Genomic DNA, 18,585 nt, shown 5'->3' with positions numbered 1-18,585 from the left:
CACTGGCATAGGATTATGCTTTCTCAGAGTCACTGATTAATCCTCCAAATTGTCCTCAATTTTTTTCCTGTACAATTTTTCATTCAAATAAACATGTTTGAATATTAATTCACACTATAGTGGGTGTTAACAAACAATTAATTTGTGTGCCAAAGACAAGTCCAGATCATCTTCTTTCATGCCTTTACTTACACTATCGACTCGCACCGAAGAGGTGCCACTTGTATTCTCCAGGGATCAGAGGAGGATAATGCAAACATTGTGATGTTGTCTAGAGAAGCCTTTAATGAAAGTGCCTCAGGTGGCCCAGAGTTTATTAAACCACCACCTTCTCATTTTATAAAACAACCACAAGGGCTTTGTTGAAAATGCATGTAGGATAAATTCTCTCAGACTCACCCATCTTGTCAACTTTGCTAAATTTGCTAAAGGGGTGGAGGAAGGTGGTGTCACACGCGTCATTCCCAACCTCCTGGTCGTCTGCAACCAAAATCTGATTAGGACTTTCATTAGCAGTCAGCAATTTTTCAAAAGGGCATCATTTGCCATTATCATATGAAAGCCTAATATTATAGATCCTTATCCTACGTTACAGGGAGGGTTTTCCGAGGCATTTCTCCCTGTGATTCCTGCCACTTGACAGAAAAATTTAATACAAAGCTCACGGCATGATGAGCACAAGTGATTTTGCAATGAGTGGCTGTCCATGCTATTATCTGTACTTTATTCTGAGTTTTTTCTCTCCCTAGCTTCTATCTGATATTAGACTACATTAAATACTGGCATGACACAGCACACCTGGGCCTCCTGGCTTCTGCCCAGGCCTCTTTTGTCAGTGAAACTGAGCTGTCAGAATATTATCTGATTTTGAAGGGTTGTTATGGTGACTTTGTGCATGTTTGCTGCTGTGAAAGGGCAAACACTAGGTGTAAATCCCCAAACTTGACTGGAAATTTTACATTTATCAGACCCCTGTAATGGCATTTTGCAAATTTTGTAGATGTTTTCATCAGTTTTTATTATCTGCAAGAGAGTGCTCCTAACCAAAAAACTGACCAAACATCAAACCTTGATGTAAACACACCTAGATTGAATGCGTAAGGGAAAATATCTGACTTAAAGCTTTGTGTGTAGACCTTTCCTCTTTTTGTTTATACTTATTTTAAGGAGATTCTGACATTGATTGATGCTTTTTAAAAATGCTTTAAATAATATAAACATACCAAGTTAAACAGCATGGCTTCACAGTTACAAATTACACTGTGCTTGATAATTGTGGTCTGTATTTATTGTCTCACATTCTGTAGTCCTTACTTCAGTGTTGTTAATGATTAAATATGAATTCTAATTCCTGAATAATAACTATCAGACTGAATGATGAAGCACCCAAGTTATTTTATTAATTACATAAATACCAAAGAAATATATTAAAATATTTGTAAAGCCAAATAGATAATTTGAAATATTATTCAGATTTCTAATGGCTCATTTCATAAAAGCAAACGTGCAAATTTTCATAATATACGCTGTAATATAGAAGCCAATAATTATTTTCTCTAAGCCACAAAAATGGATAAAATGGAGAAATGACTAAATCTACTTTTTTAAATTATAGCTTTGACTTTCAGTATTTTAATAACCATCTGTCTTTAAGTTATGCTTTTTGTACTATCAAGTCTTGAACTTAGTTCTGGATGCTTCCTGTGTGGTAAAAGAGTAGAAAAACAAAGCTGTCTATTATTTTATCCATATCCAGTAAGGCATATTAGTTAATTAAAATCATGTAAATGTCAACAATTCTTAATGTTTTAAATAAAAGAAATGTATATATTCTTGATTGCAGTGTTATGATATGGAAAAAGAGTGGTTTTCCCAGAAATTATTTTTTACTACACTGCATTTTTGAATATACATATACAGACAATTTCATGAAGAAGCTCAATGGCAGAAATAATCTGTACAATTTACTAAAAAAAAAGTGAGGAAAATAATTTAAAGAGCTGTCAATTTTTTATATGAATTTAATATATTAGTAAATCATGGAGGGTTTTTTGCTTTTCAGTGAGTAGAATTTATCAACTATGATTGGATTGGCAAGTTTGATGATTGTCACTATATTATGTGAATTATGGCCAAGATGATAAAGAGTTGCTTGTGAAGATGCTTCCCAGTCAGCTGACATTTTGGCCATGCCTGGCTTTTTGGGTAAATACAGGCCCTTAGAAACACTCAGGGAGTGCTTGGTGCAAAGTAGCATGCTGCATGCTGTCGTCACACTGACAGGCAGAATCTAATTTTTAATTTTTTTAATTATTTGCAGTCTACAAGTTTAACTTAGATGAAGAGTAGGATTAAAATACATGAATATTTATCAGTTGGAGTCTTACAGAGTTAAAGCCAAGCATAAGTGCATTTCTAGGACCTTCTAATAGATTCTTCCCACCCCCTCTCTTCAACCCTTTCTGATGCATTAACATACTTGATTTAAAAACCAAATCTACATTATTTCCCTAGCCCTACTTTTCATAAATTATAAATTCACCACCTCTTTAGAATGATGTTATTTCGACTTGATTTATCATTAATTACAAGGTCTTGGGACTTTAAGCATTTAAGTAAATAGAGTGCTGGATCTCGATGGTAAGTTAATATTCAGCAGAATTGTCTGCATGCACATATTCTTATGAGCTACTTCATATGCATTATTCAGTGATTTGTAAACTGTTGTATAAGGAATGGTTATTTATTGATTATATAAAGGCAGAGTTTATAAATATATATGTGTGTATATATATATATATAAAACAGGTCCATGATTCAATTTGTTAAGTCTATTTTGAGCTATAAGTAGTATGAAGGAAAGTATCAGTTATCACTATATGAAATATAAAATTGTTTATACTATGATAATCCCTGGCTTGATTTGGTAATTATTTTGTAATACCTAAAAAAGAATTAATTTTGCAATGTGTTTGCATGAGAAATCAAACCTGCCAGCATTTTCCTCTAATTGTCAATAAGATACAGGAACCATTATATACATGAAGTCTTAACTCTTAAAATTACCATTGCATTCTCTTCTTTTCTACCTGTGTTATGGATAGCACCTATTAAAACATATGGTAATAAATTGTCATAAGATTTCTTTGACTTTTTGAAAGTGGCAGTCAGCATATTTGATTCCAGATAAGCCTAGACATGTTGGGATTTGATGACATTGGCAGTTGTCATTTTCCTGATAGTCTGTGTTTGCAAGCACATTCAAGTTTAAAGTAAGCAGGTAGTGCACAAATGAGCCTGTGTTCACATACTTCTGCTTCCAGGTATGCTCTGAATTAGACTTTTCTCCTCCTCTTCTTACCAGTACCAGGTTTGGTCTGAACTTGGCCCTGGGTCTCTTGGCTTTAGGATACTCAGTACAGTGTCTTCTAACTCTCTCCTTTTGGATGTCTTTAATAAACAAGTAGAAAATATGGGAGGACTCTCAAGATAGTTTTTTTTTTTTTAAGTACTATTTTTAAAAATCCATCGAAGTAGTTGGTAAAAGAGAAAAATCATGCACAAGTGACAATGACACTCTATATTGTAAGACACAAAAAGACTTTTGATTTTGTGGGATCAGGGCAAAATCAGTGCTGTTGGCTGTAATTTGGGCCACCATTTTAGCTGATGTGTTGAGGCATTTTAGTACTGTGAAACTAGAACATGGTGAGTCATGAAAGCTAACAACAAAATAATGCAAGTAAAAGTTTGACTACTTTGTGGCTTTAATAATAATGGGGTCCTAAGTAAATCAGCTGGAAGATGGCAGCCCAAGCTTACTGCCGATCCGATGAACTCAAATGCCCTAATTTTGACACATAAAGTATGGCTGTTTGTGGGACAGAAAACAGTACATTCTTTATTAAAATATATAAAAGTAAAAGTGAAAAAAGTCAGGCACAAAAGGCCATGTATTGTGTGATCTCATTTATATGAAATGCCCAGAATAAGGAAATAAATCTACAGAGTCAGAAAAGAGATTAGTGAATGATTTCCAGGGACTTGGGGGAGAGGGATGGGGAGTAACTGCAAATGGATTAATGAAAATGTTCCATAAGTGGATAGTGGTGATGGGTGAATAAGCTTGTGAATATACTAAAAAAACCCTGAATTGAATACTTAAAAGGGGTGAATTTATTGTGAGTATCTCAATTTAGAAAACTGGGCCACACATACATATATATATAAAAGTTATATATTTATTTGCTTACTTACTAGTGATATATATGATAAACACTAAGTTAAAACCGAATGCTTCCTAAGGACCTTTAACTTGCTATTGTAGTAAAGTTCCAAGATGCAATTTTAATGTTCAAGAGTTTCTCATACTGATATATGTAAATGATAGTCAATGAATCATTATCAATAATAGCAGGATATCTGGAAACCTCTATATTTCTCAGTGTGGATTGTCAAAATAAATAATCATATATCCACAAAACGGCACATTATGCAACCTTTTCAAAGAGGTAGGTCTGTATGCACTTCTACAAGTATGCACACAACTATACTGTTAAGTTAAAAATCCCATTTATTAATGAAAAAGGACTGTATGTGTGTGTGGTACTTCCTGTCAAGCCACGACCTTTGGCTGGGCAGGCAGGCCCTGTGGACAGTCCCAGGTGTATGGCCATTTATATAGTAGGTGATGTGAACTGTGTTCCCTGGAGTTTTGTGAATTGGCAACCCTGCTTTATGTGCATAAAATATTCTGGATATCTATATAGAAAACTATTCAAACTGATTACCCCTGAATAATCAATATTGAGGGATTGGCATGGAGGTGGGAGATACATGAAGGGTTGTACTTTCCAGTATAAACCCTCAGGTACTTCTGTATTTTTTTACCAAGCAATTGTATATCATTTGTCTTTAAGAGCTTAAGATTCTACATATTCATATTTATCATATTTATCATATTATATAATAAAGATATGATTAAAAAGATCTTAAGATTAATGTTATAATACTAAGAATTTAACAAATATTTTGTAAATCCTTTTTCACTGATTTACTTCATCAATAGATATTACCCTATAAATGTGAAGACATTACCATTTCTAAAGACATGACTAAAAATATATAACTATGTCGATAAATCCCAAATCTCTGTTTTGACCTCTCTTGATATTTAGATTTTATATATAGTTGCCTGCTGGACAGCTGTTTGGATATTCCAAAGGCCCCCTCCAATTGACATTCTAAAACTGAGCTAAAATATTGACATTAAATTGTGCAAGAGCTTATAGAATATGTAATATATGCTACATAATATATAACATATATACATATATATGAATGTATTTTATGAAGATACATAAAATATAAGAAATTGACATCTATTTATGCCAGTGATTATCTGATTCAAAAACTCTGGGTACATATGCAGAGTGGAGAGATTCTGTCAATGAATGGTGGATTATAAACATACAATAGATTGAAGTAGTATAAAGAACATTCAATTATAAGTTCAGAAACTAAGGGCCTTCATCCAAATTCTGGTCATATCTAACTTTGAAATTGGGAAATAACTTAAGGTCTGTGTTCTTGATCTTCCTCATCTGAAAAATGAGAAGGGATTTAGGCTAGATAAGAGATGGCAAATAAGTCTCAACTCAAGTGGCAGCCTCAGTCAATTTGAAGTGATTGTCTAAATGTGTTTGGAACCAGCAACATTATACTGAATCAATTAGCAAGGTCTGTCATGGTTGGAAGGGGGAAGTGACAGCACAGATGCCAGTATTAGCTACCCCAAGACTAGGTAATCTCCATGTCCCAGCCCTATGATTCAGTAATTCTATGCTAGATAACAAAGGAAGTGGATTAAAATTGTTGGGCTTCTAATTCCTTGGTTTCCTTCTATTTTTTTTTAAGCTCATTTAAGTTATGAGTATCTCAGTTGAATGTTACTCCAGTGATAATATTAATGTTTGATGATTTTATAAATGGTAGACTGTTACAGCATTTTTAATGTTTCTTTGCAGATCTTCCACCTCCTCCAGTGCCACCACCTGCTATAAAGTCACCCACTGTCCAATCCAAGGCACAGCTGGAGGTACGACCCGTAGTGGTGCCAAAGCTTCCTTCTGCAGAAGGAAGAACAGACAGACCACCAGATAGAAAAGGAGGCAATTACAAGGGGAGAGACATATTAGATGGAAGACAAGTAGCTGACATGCGAACAAATCCAGGCGATCCCAGAGAAGCACAGGAACCACAAAATGATGGGAAAGGACGAGTAAGCAAGTCAGCAAAACGTGACCCTCCACCAGCAAAGACTCATCTCATCCAAGGTACTCACTTATTCGGTCTAAATATAGACTGAACATGAGTTTGCAGGGCACGTGGATAGGCTTCATATGACCATATGAAAGTTGGTAAAATTGAGACGTTTCCTCTCTAATGGAAAAAGACAGGTGTGTACCCAAAAGATTTTAATACAATTCATTCCAAAAGGTGTCATTACACAAGACTTCCCTGGGGAGGTGCTGTTTGATTTGGATTTTAACAAAAAGCATGATTTCAACAGGTTAAACAGGGAGAAGGGCATATCAGGTAAAGGAAGTAGGTGAAAAAAGACATGGATGTGTGAAAGTGAATATGTTTGGTGAAAACTAGTTTCCAGTTTGGCTGTATAATAGGATATATAGGACCAGGTACAAGTGGTGAAAGATAAAACAGGAAAAGTGGTTGGGGCTACATTGGGAAGACCTGGAATACTATTCTAAAGAGTTTGGGATTCATGATATGGACAGTGGTGAGCCATCAAAGAGTTTTGAGCAAGCAAAAATAACTGGCAGCAGTTCTAGAAAAATAACTGGCAGCACTGCATAGTGAAGGAAGAGACTGGAATCAGGTAGAGAAAAGTAACAGAACATTAAAAAATAATCTAGGTGTAAAATATGAAAGCACTTAATTAAAATAGTTGAGTGAATGAAGAAGAGAGAACAGCCTGCACAGACATTTCAGAGATAGAGCAATAGGACTTGGTGGCCTTTTCTATGGAGAAAGGTAAAATGAAATAATAGAATTAAGACAGCAAAAAAAAAAAAACGTTATTCAGGTGTTGATTATGTGACCTTATATAACTAGTAGAATACAATTAACTAATGTATAAAAATCAGGGAAAAGGATAAATTTCATGGGGAAAATAATTTCAGTCTTGAGTGGATTAAGGTGCTATCAAGAAGCACTGATATGAAGAAAATCAGTAAGAATTTAGAGAATTATGCTTAAACTCTTGAGTAGAGAAGTGGATTTTAGAAAAAGCAAAACTGAAATGATGATTATTTTACTCACAAAGGCTAAATTATCAGCAGTGATATGCTAGTAATGTTTAATAGTCAACTCTCTTAGAGAAGAACACAAAACGAAACACTGATTTGTAGCTGTTTGCTGATTTTCATGGTGTAAATACTCCCACTGTGGTTGATTTCAAGCTTCTAATATGAAATTAATTAATGTTCCATTGAGAAGAGATGGGCACATTTGGCTCTGGTTAGACTGTATAAGCTGGCTCGAGCACATCTCTGGCAGGGATGATTATTTTTAAAGGCCAGACCAAGGATCAACTTTCTGTAAAGGAAATGGAAATGAACCCATTCAGAAAGATAAAATAATCAGGATATCCAAGCTAGAGAAAATAGCATCCTAGAAAGAACGGAGGAGGAATTTTTAAGAAAGGAAGAACTATAAAAAGCCACAAAAGTGAAAGTTGGATTTTAACCCAGAAAAAAGGACAAGGATGTTGCAATATATTCTTGGTTGGACTCAAAACACTATTTTTTGTACAGAAGTCAGAATAAAAGCCAGATTTTAGGGGGTTGAAAAGTGAATGCAAATTGTGGAAGGGAGGTGATTAGCAAAGGAAAGTTCTGGATAGGGTTGAACAGGAAGGCAAAATCAGTAGAAATGTTTTAGTTTAGGGGATTTGACTTATATTATAGACTAAGGAAAAGAAACTACTTGAAAGGAAACAACACACATAAAGGAAGATGATTCATGGAGGATTCAGAAAGAGTGATAAGGGTATGAAACTTAGAAGGCTTTAGGGGCACTTTACTGTACTTTAATAGTTACATTTTGGAAAGATGACATCATTCTATTGTTCTGTTTATTATGGGCATCTTGTCATTACCTAAATTCCTTTCAACATAGAAGGTAGTTTCATTTTGCTCTGTGATTGAAGCCTGAATTCTAGGCAAGGACTCAGTAGTGAAGTGACGAATAAAGCTGTGTGTTTCAGACAGATGCTTCCATTGTGTTACCACAAATACTTGGATGACCTAGCCATAATCCAAAGTTTGAAAACCTTAGCTCACTTTTACAGTTAAGCCATAGTTTTAAACTTCTGATTCATGGTAACTATATTCCAAGTAGTGATCTATGAGTAGAATGTCATGACCTAATTCTTGGAGTTTACATCTGGCCTGAAAACATGCACTAATTTCTTGCTCAAAAGCTTCCTCTAAAGTAGGTGATATTCTTCAGGAGAAAATTTTACAAACTTGGAAGAATCTTTGTGTATGTAGAATCAGAACAAAGAGATGAAATGTTTTTAACAATCTTCAGAAATCTAATAAGTTGTCCTTTACTAGAAATAAAGATATTTCTAACTAAAGAATTAAGACTAGAACCTTTAATCTAGAAACAAGGAACTCTATTCCATGGAGCACTTTGAGATATACTGATAAAGTATTACTTTATATCTGCTGCTTTTCCAAACCCTTCTTTGAACCATAACCCTTTATATATTTGTTATTAAATTATCATTTTTAGGCATTGCTATAATTTTCACCTTCATTATTCAGTATACATTATCGTTAATGAAAGAGGCAGCCCAATGTACATGTGTAATGAATAGTGATTTTTAATTAAAGAGAGTGGTCTTCTAGACCGGGATGTCTGATCTTTTTGCTGACATTTACCTCAAATAGTTCAATTTATTTCAATATCTATCAACCACCTTCTGTGGTATTAAGCATTGTACTAAGCTCTGGGATTTATGAGTAAGTATGAACCTTAACCTAAAGGATCCTGTAGAAGGAGAGATAAAAAGATGATTATCTGTCTATGTTATTTTCAGATTCTGTATAACCCTCACAGTACAACAATACTTGAAAGTCCATAGGAGGACAGTTAGTTCAGTCTTGTGGGAGGGGAAATGTTAGGAAGACTTCTTCATATTTCCTGGTAGAATTGACACATAAGCTGAGTGTTCAAGGACCAATGGAATTTAGTTTGGATATGAAAGTAGATTGTTACAGCAGAGAAATCAGCATGAAAAGCTTTAAGGTACATTGAGGAAACTGTAAAAAATTCAATTGTGCTAATTCATAAAGATGGGCTCTTTAGGTAAATGTAAGATGAAGTTCTTGAAGTAAATATAAGTTTACATTGTAGAGAGCTTATTGATCATGCAAAGTAGAGCTATTCTGTAAGTGGCAGCGATCAGAGAAAGGTAGCTGAGTAAAGATGGTTTAGAGCAGAATAGCTCAAGAGGCAGTGAATTGTTAAATGTTTGCAACCCCTAGACAAGAGATGAAGGAGATATAAAACAGGCTAATGGAGGAGGGATAAGTGGTTGGGAAAATTCAAGAAATCTTTCAGAGTTAGCATCAGTATTACCTATTAATTGTTTGAATGTGTAGAAAGAACACACATAAAGGAAGATTATTGGAAGGCAGCAATGAATCAAAAATAATTCCAGTTTTCTACCTTGGGTGTCTTGATTGGTGATATCATTAGCTATGATAGGAAATACAGAGGGGGCAGGAAACTTAGGGGAGTTGGTGCAAAGAGGTCAATTTTGGGCATATTGAGTTTGAAGGACATTCAAGAGTTGTTCAGTTAGGCTGACTGTAGGACCCTACAATTCAGGGCATAGTTCAGGACTTAGAAATTTAAATTAGTGATTCATCATGATGAAAATGGTAGTTAAATCCATTCATGCATTCATCCAGAACTATTTATTGATGATCTATTGGATGTTCATAGTAGGATTATTCACAATTGCCAAAAGATGGAAGCAATTCAAGTTTCCATCAACAAATGAATGGATCAACAATATGTGGGACTTACATATAATGGAATATTATTCAGCTGTAAAAAGGAATGAAGTTCTGATAGCTGCCACGACATAGATGAACCTGAAAGACATAAAATTGAGTGGAAAAAGTCAGACACAAAAGGACAAATATTGTATAATCTCACTGTTCTAGTTTGCTAATGCTGCCGGGATGCAAAACACCAGAAATGGATTGGCTTTTATAAATGGGGGTTTATTTGGTTACACAGTTACAGTCTTAAGGCCATGAAGTATGCAAGGTAATGCATCAACAATTGGATACCTTCACTGGAGGATGGCCAGTGGTGTCCGGAAAACCTCTGTTAGCTGGGAAGGCACGTGGCTGGCATCTGCTCCAAAGTTCTGGTTTCAAAATGGCTTTCTCCCAGGATGTTCCTCTCTAGGCTGCAGTTCCTCAAAGATGTCACTCTAAGTTGCACTTGAGTTATTTGTCCTCTCCTAGCTTCTCTGGAGCAAGAGTCTGCTTTCAATGGCCGTTTTCAAACTGTCTCTCATCTGCAGCTCCTGTGCTTTCTTCAAAGTGTCCTCTTGGCTGTAGTGCCTCTTCAAAATGTCACTCACAGCTGCACTGAGTTCCCTCTGCCCATCAGCTCATTTATATGGCTCCACTGATAAAGGCCCACTCTGAATGGGTGGGGCCACGCCTCCATGGAAATATCTCATCAGAGTTATCACCTACAGTTGGCTGGGGCACATTTCCATGCAAACAACCTAATCCAAACATTCCAAGTTAATCCCCACTAATATGTCTGCCCCACAAGATTGCATCAAAGAATATTGCTTTTTCTCGGGAGGGACATAATACATTCAAACCAGCATACTCACTTACTATAAAATAATTATTATATGCAAATTCATAGAGTCCCAAATTAGAATACAGTTTATCAGAGGTGGATATGGTGGTGGGGAATTTGGTGGTGGGGAATTGGTATAATATTTCAGTTTGGGACGATGGAAGTACTGGTGATTGATAGTGTTACATTCACAACACTCTGAATGGAATGAATACCACTTAATCATATACTTGAAAGTGGTTAAAATAGAAAATTTTATGTTGTGCATATTTAATATGATAAATTTTTTTTTAAAAGTAGTACTGTACAACACAAAGAGTGAACCCTACTGTAAACTATGGACTACAGTTAATATAATAAATCTTGCTTCTAAGGAAAATGTATAGCACTCATACAAATGTTAATAATTGGGAAAACTGTAGGTGTGAGGTGAGGGTGGTATATGTGAACATGGTACTTTCTGCATGATTGTTCTGTGAACTAACTGATCTTAAAAAAATAAAAAAAATAAAAGAAAGACTATATATGAAACATCTGTAGAAGATTGGCCAGGAAGAAAAGAGAACCAGAAGCTATGGGAATAATAATGATTAGATTGACAGTGATTTCCAGATTAAGGGTAGAGAAAGTTTCAGAGACATAAGGACTGAAAAATTTTAGCAATATCAAAGTCAACAGTGACTTTTCTACTTATTCTAATAATGTGGACATAAGTAGATTGCAAAATAGGAGTTACGAATATTGATTCCAAATTGCTTTCTAAGAAGCTTGGCTGATCAAGGAAAAGAGAAAGAAGTTATTGATTCATGTAGCAGATAGACTTAAGGGCAATGTTTTTAGCAAGGGAGAGATGTATCATGTTGTAGTTTGGTAAAAACCAAAGCCAATAAGGAGAAAGGGGTTGATGAAGCAGGGAAAGAAGAGTAGAGAGAAGGTGATTACAGGAGATCAAGGGCTATGAAACTAGGTTGCAAGAGCTGTCATTCACATGGACTGTGAAATCCCCTGTGAGTGAGGACTGTTATCAGGAGTGAAAGTTGTGGTTAGTGAAATAGAAGGAATGAGGTGCCAACCAGGAGGACTGACTATACAGGCTGCATGGGCTGATGGCTTGAGCCTCACTGTAGGAGAATGTTTTTGCACAAGGTTGGAGGAGCAATGATTTGAAACTGGCATTGCTGAGCTATAGGCAGATCTTCCCTCCCTGTCTCTCCATTAGAAAGAACTTTGGTGAAAATTGGGCTGCATTTAGGCCATGTGAATTGTGGAGGAAGTATTTTTTTTAAAAGCATGTAGAAGAGTTAGTTTTTTTAAGTGATTAGTGTCTAAAGTGTAGAGTAGACAGGCTTTGGAGAGAAGCTACCTTGTTAAACAATGCATCAGTAGAAGCAGAACCAAATTTAAATCAGCATGGAGATAGAGATTCAGGAAATGACAGTAAACTAGAATGCCTTATGCTTTGAGACAGCAATGATGGTAGATTTGTGAGATCCAAGGTTCTATAATGTAAATTAGATATCGAGATGGTGGTTGACCTCTATGTGTCCAGGCAGTGAAGTCAGACTTGGCTCTGCTTTGGTGGTTCTAGAAATTGGGCTTGTTTCTACTAATTCCTTGTAATAAGCCTTTATAGATTGCATAGAGATTTCACTAACATCTATTTTCATGTTAACACCAGGAGCTCATTTGGGTAGAGATTCTATTGTTTCTTTAAGAAAGAGGATACTGTAACCTAAAATAATCTGAGATCACATAGTAAATGATAGAACTTGAAGCCAAGTCTGACTCCAGATCTTAATCTATTTTATTTTGAGCCCATGGATTTGGTTTACCTCCTTTAATAGTATTTTTCCCCATGCATTATACTTTGTTCCCAATAATTAGTGGAATCACTCTAAATCCCCAACCACTACAAGAAAACAACAAGGCTTGTTATTTTCATATTCCAAAGAAAGTGCTGCATTATTCATTACATTAATAAAATGTTCTCATTTATTCCTCTAAAGATTACTGACACTTTCCCACTCAGAATTTAAATAGACTTAATGAGTGATGCTTTATACATTGAAGGTATACCGTGGTTTCACATGAATTCATTATATTTCATTACACAGAGGATATTCTACCTTACTGTAGACCTACGTTTCCAACATCAAATAATCCAAGAGACCCTAGTTCCTCAAGCTCAATGTCATCAAGAGGATCAGGAAGCAGACAAAGAGAACAAGCAAACGTAGGTCGAAGAAATATTGCAGAAATGCAAGTTCTCGGAGGATATGAAAGAGGGGAAGATAATAATGAAGAACTGGAGGTATTATGATTTTTCCCCTGAGTTTTCCAATATTGGACCCTAGTTGTTAAGCTAAGATTATCTAACAATCTTCAAAACTATTATTTCATCACAAACTTCTTAGCACCCTAGTGCCAGTGCTTCTCAAAACTAAAACACTGAGAAGTAATGTTTTTCTTGAAATGTTTTCCAAAAAGTTTTAATGTTTATAACTGTCTCTTCTTCGACCTATGGTACATAGTCATCTGCAAATTTTCAGATGAGAATTCTGTAAGGCAAACAACATCTTAGGAAATACGAACTACTGAGCTACATAAATTATAATCCATAGTGTTTTAGTAGTTTATTAAAACCCAATGGGGTGACAGAGTTATATGATGTGAGTGAGGCTCTATTCTGCCTGTATTATCTGTCACTGTAGTGATCACCAGGGTTAATTTGGGCAATTTGGCCAACTGTCTTTCATCTTCACTCTTCTGAAAATATGAAGCTTATCTTTGATACTGACCTTCCCAAATGGAGGAGAACACTCAAGTCAAATATATTCTCTCTTGCTGGAATCGATGGATAGTGATACAAGACATAGGTGATAGTGAATCATATATTACAAAGTCACCTCCCATTTTCTAAGGCTGTATTTTTCCATTTGATTAAAAAAAAGTTGAGTAACATTTCTTTTCTTAGAGATATATTTAATTTCAAGTAGATTATTGAATGAGTGTTCAATTATAGCTTTCTTTTTAAACCAGAACGTGAAAAATGATAGTTATGTCTCCTTGAATTTCCTATGAAGCACAATGAATTTTGATTTTGAGATTTGTAGTAAGACTTTCCTCCTGCAAACACTGTTAGAGAAGTTGTTTTGCAATTTTTTTTTTTTTTAAAGTAGAAAAGCCCTTTTGTAGGAAGAAAAATCATTACAGATAACTCCAATAGAAAAGCAATAAAACTTCAAGTTGTAATGTTGGGTTGGTGTGGAAGGAGTGGAGAACTCACCACTCCTGCCTCTGTCTCCCCTGCACCTGACTCTCAACACTGAGGCACCATGGGGATCAGTTTAATACTTGTTGGAGAACTGTTGGATTTACTATTAAAACCAAATATACTTGACAAACGAATTAATTGCCATGAGCATTTTTCAATGTATGCCAGTGAATGTATGAAAAAACGTTAAGCTGTAAGAATGAATACATAAAACATAAGTTAATCCTCCAAGATTTATTTTAAAAATTAACTATACTTTATCTCTTACAGGAAACTGAAAGCTGAAGACAACCAGAGAGGCTTGTGAGATCTAATGTGAAAATTATCACTCAAGATGCCTCTGGTCTGATGACACATGACGCCAGATAAAATGTTCAGTGCAATCAGAGTGTACAAATTGTCGTTTTTATTCCTCTTATTGGAATACCATTTTTAAAATTTTATTGGGTTGTTATTGTTGTTGTTTGGTCCTCGTCCCTACAAAGAACCTCCCTAATCCCCCTCTCACTGTTGGAACAAACCATCACACCTTATGTCCGGCAAGAGAAGTATATTGATTTCATATTTCAGTCATCAGCCAACATAAGAGAACAGAATGGTTCTTTTGCATTTTGCCCCTGAGATATGGCATTGCATTGCTTACATACCAAGCCAATTTACAGCAAAATGTTGATCAAAGATGTGAAGTCGATCAATTAACCTCATGCCAAGGGCTCTCAATGTATAGTCTTTCTATAACCAACTGCTAATGCAAATTAAAACATAATTCATTTTTCCATGACTTTAAAAATCAATCTTTCATACCACCCTTTGCTGGAATAAACTAAAAATATAGCAAATGCAAAAAACCACAATAATTGGAATGGAGTACAATACCTTGTAAATATCTCTTTACATCCCCCAGTGGTACTTTATTTTGTTTTCATTTCAACCATTAAAGTATATTCTTATTGGAAATGTACTTTGGATAAGTAGGGGTAAGCCAGTTGGATTTCTGGTTGTCTAGTCAATGTCATAAGTAAGCCTAGCAAAAACCTTGTTCTATTTTTCAATTGAAAAGCAATTATAAATAAATACATATTACAAACAAATGGATGTTTTTAATGACCAATTGAATAAGGACATCCTATCTTAACTGGCCCAAAATTCTTCTGGTAGTGTCAGTTCAACTTTCAGAAGTGCCACTTAAGGAAGTTTCTTTTATTTTTGTTTTTTGTAATGCACTGTTTTTAATCTTTTTTTTTTTTTTTTGTTTTAAAAGCACAATCACTAAACTTTATTTGTAAACCATGTAACTATTAACCTTTTTTGTCATATTGAAAAAATGTTGAGAAGTGTTTTTAACCTGTTTTGTTAATGCTCTGTGTTTGTATTTGGAATATTTGAATGATGAAAGGTGGTGAAGTAACGTGCATACTTTATTGTGGGCCATGAACTGAACAGTTCTTACTTTTCCAGGACTTAAAGAAGAAAAAAGTTCAAGTTTGTTGTGGCCGAAGTTGAAACTTACAAGATTTTCTTATAAGCTCCAATAGAGGCACTGCTTTCTTTGAATTGCCAAATAATGCCCTCAGACTGTAGATTTGTATGATCCTTTTTTTGTCATTCTATAAATTTCATTGACTTTATAATTGGTGCTATTTGAAGCAAAAAAAAATTATACTTATTCACACACAGTCCTGGCCCCACTGGAAAACAAAGCCAAACAAAACTGAACCGCAAAAAAAAAAAAAAAAAAAAAATGGCTGGTGTTCACCAAAAACTAAATGTGTTCATTTAGATAATTTGAAGAGTTACATAGAAAGGATGTGCAGTACTAAGGGAACAATCCATGTGATTAATGTTTTCATTATGTTCATGTAAGAAGCCTCTTATTTTTAGCCATAATTTTGCATACTGAAAATCCAATAATCAGAAAAAATAATTTTGTCACATTATTTATTAAAAATGTTCTCAAATACATCATTCTTTCTTGTGTTGATTTCTTTTTTTCCATCATGTGCTGATCAAATTTATTCCATAATCACAAAGTCTTGCTGTCTTAACATTTCACTGTAATATTACCAGATGAGTAAAAATTATAAAAAACTGGTCTTATTTGTGAGGAAGAGTCCATTTTACTCCTCAGAAATTAAAGATGTAAGATGAATCAAAACCTAAATGTTAGTCATTTGATCAGAATTAACTTTAGTATTTAGGTGTACTAAAATGTTTATGTATGTGACTCTTAATTTCAGTTTACCTATTACTAAAATATCAGGATTCCACTATGATAAATATGATTTGTAAAGTTTAGACCACCTATGTTCTGTCAACAAGAAAATTATATCAGTAACTGTCTGCCTTCATGTTACAAATTCATGTAAACCTGTTAAGATGCAATACCTTTCATATGCCAGGTTACCCATTATGGTTCATTAAATTACAGTTAGTATATTAAAATATTCAACTTTGGGTGGGGGGGTAGGCAGCATGTCTTGGAAATGCCCAGAGCTATGGAATTTAATGAAGTTTTATTGTTGTTTTTTTCCCAATGACACATATTTTTCTCTTTACCTAAATTTGGGGTTTATGAGAATTTGAAAAATTGAAATAAATGGTGTAATTTGAAATTGAATTTTACAAAAATGAAGCAATCACTAGCATGTAGCTAGAGATGGAAGGTCCATAGATCAAGAACTCAATTTCCAAGCTATTTCAAAGAAAAAAATGGAGGAACATGTTTGATGGTCTAATTCTTCTCTTTCCCTTGATGTCTTGACTGTACATGTTGCTGTCTCTCTTATGATTTACAATATATGGTATACATACAAATTATCTGTACATTCTCATAATTTGTATCATAGGGCCTGGGTTTGAGCCCAACTTTTGTCATGGGCTTTGTTTCCCTGGGCATTTTATTTAACCTCTAAGTCTCAGGTACTTCACCTGTAAATTCGATAATACCTACCTCATGGAGCTATTGTCATGACTTCATAAGCTAATGTATGTGACATGGACTCTGTAATCTCCAAAAACAATACAAGATATTGTTATATTTATGGACTCAAATTCATAGCACACAGGCAATCCCCACTTTTCATACACAAGAGCTTGCACAAAAAAACAAGTGTAAGTATGGTATAAAAGGATGGAGGTGGTCCCATTTTTGGTGAGTAAAGTTCACTGTGAAAATACCTAATTGTGGAATAAATGTTTGGTGTTCCTGTTTGTTTCCTTGCTTTTGAATTCCCGAGGGCCACGCTCTGGGTGGTGGTAAGGTATGCATAAATTCAGGTGTGCAAACACATCACTTGAGTTCTTAATAACAGGACTTAGGATCTATTCCAGCTGCTGTCTGCTTAATGGTAGAAAATATAATCTTAATTCCAGTTGATCTTGGTTATATCTGATTTTGTTGGTCCTTTCAGTCTGGATGTTCTTCTCCGTTCCCTCTCCACACAGTGGCATCTAAATTCCAGAGGCTGTCTTGATGTGCAAGAAGTGGGGATGGGGGCTGTTGTCCAAATTTCCCATGTTCTCCATTTGTCAGAACCCATAGTCTGCATCTTCCTTTTTCCAATCTTGATGTCCCTCTTCTTCCATTGACCCCCTCCAGGTAGTGGGAGCCCTTCAAAGTTGGTTGGGTTTGGAGAATAGCAAATAGGACAGTTTGTGGACTCTCCTCCTGCCATGCTGGGGCTCTGGGGAGTTGGATGTGGGGACATTCCTCAGGGCCTCAAAAGACACACTGTGTCTCCTAAGCCACTTGCCATTTTTGAGGTGCATGTGGGTGGGTAGGGAGAATTGGGAATGATAAGCTACTTCTGCAGTTTAAAGGAAATGAGGCTGGGCTCAAATCCAGATGACACATGCTTGAATTTTGGCTCCTGGAATTATTAGCTGTTTAACCATGGGAAAGTTGAAGAATCTGTGCCTTAACCATAAAATGGCAATTATAATACCTACCATACAGGGATGTGAGGATGAAATGAGTTAATATATAAATGATAGTTTTTAATTAGTGCTCAATAAATATTTGCTATTGGACAATACTTTCTGCCTCCCTGTGGTTGGATTGGGAAGTCATACATGGGTCCCTTTGCTTTCCCATTCTCCAAACCCTAACTAAGTAGAAGATGAGAGAGGGAACAGGAAGCAGAACCACATCTGATTCCCTTACCACACCTTTGATCCCTTACCACACCTTTGATTTTTCTCTTCCCCTTAGAGAGGGAGAAAGAGAAAGGAGAGAGGGGTTGGGGTGGGGGAGACTTTTTCCACTTATATTGCTTCCCTACTAGATCTTTAATTTGTTAGACCTGAGCTCTGGCTCAGAAAGCCTTCATTCTGCTTCACAGTTCAAAAATCTAGTTTGCAAATCTTATGATACTGTTCAAACTTACAAA

General features: G+C 35.2%; 1 protein-coding gene across 1 annotated transcript in view; it reads left to right on the top strand.

Moving 5' to 3' along the window:
- Positions 1-15,990, top strand: part of ROBO1 (roundabout guidance receptor 1) — a 1,249,229-nt gene extending 1,233,239 nt beyond the window's left edge. The window contains 3 exon segments of the mRNA XM_037833720.1: positions 6,027-6,335; positions 13,038-13,234; positions 14,468-15,990. Of these exon segments, the coding sequence (XP_037689648.1) occupies positions 6,027-6,335; positions 13,038-13,234; positions 14,468-14,482 (521 nt within the window). The 3' untranslated portion in view covers positions 14,483-15,990.
- The last annotated feature ends 2,595 nt before the right edge of the window (positions 15,991-18,585 follow it).

The sequence above is a fragment of the Choloepus didactylus genome, chromosome 1, assembly GCF_015220235.1.
Source record: "Choloepus didactylus isolate mChoDid1 chromosome 1, mChoDid1.pri, whole genome shotgun sequence".
Classification (NCBI taxonomy): Eukaryota; Metazoa; Chordata; class Mammalia; order Pilosa; family Megalonychidae; genus Choloepus; species Choloepus didactylus.
The sequence above is the reverse complement of the archived record's forward strand: the minus strand, read 5'-3'. Positions and strand labels throughout refer to the sequence as shown.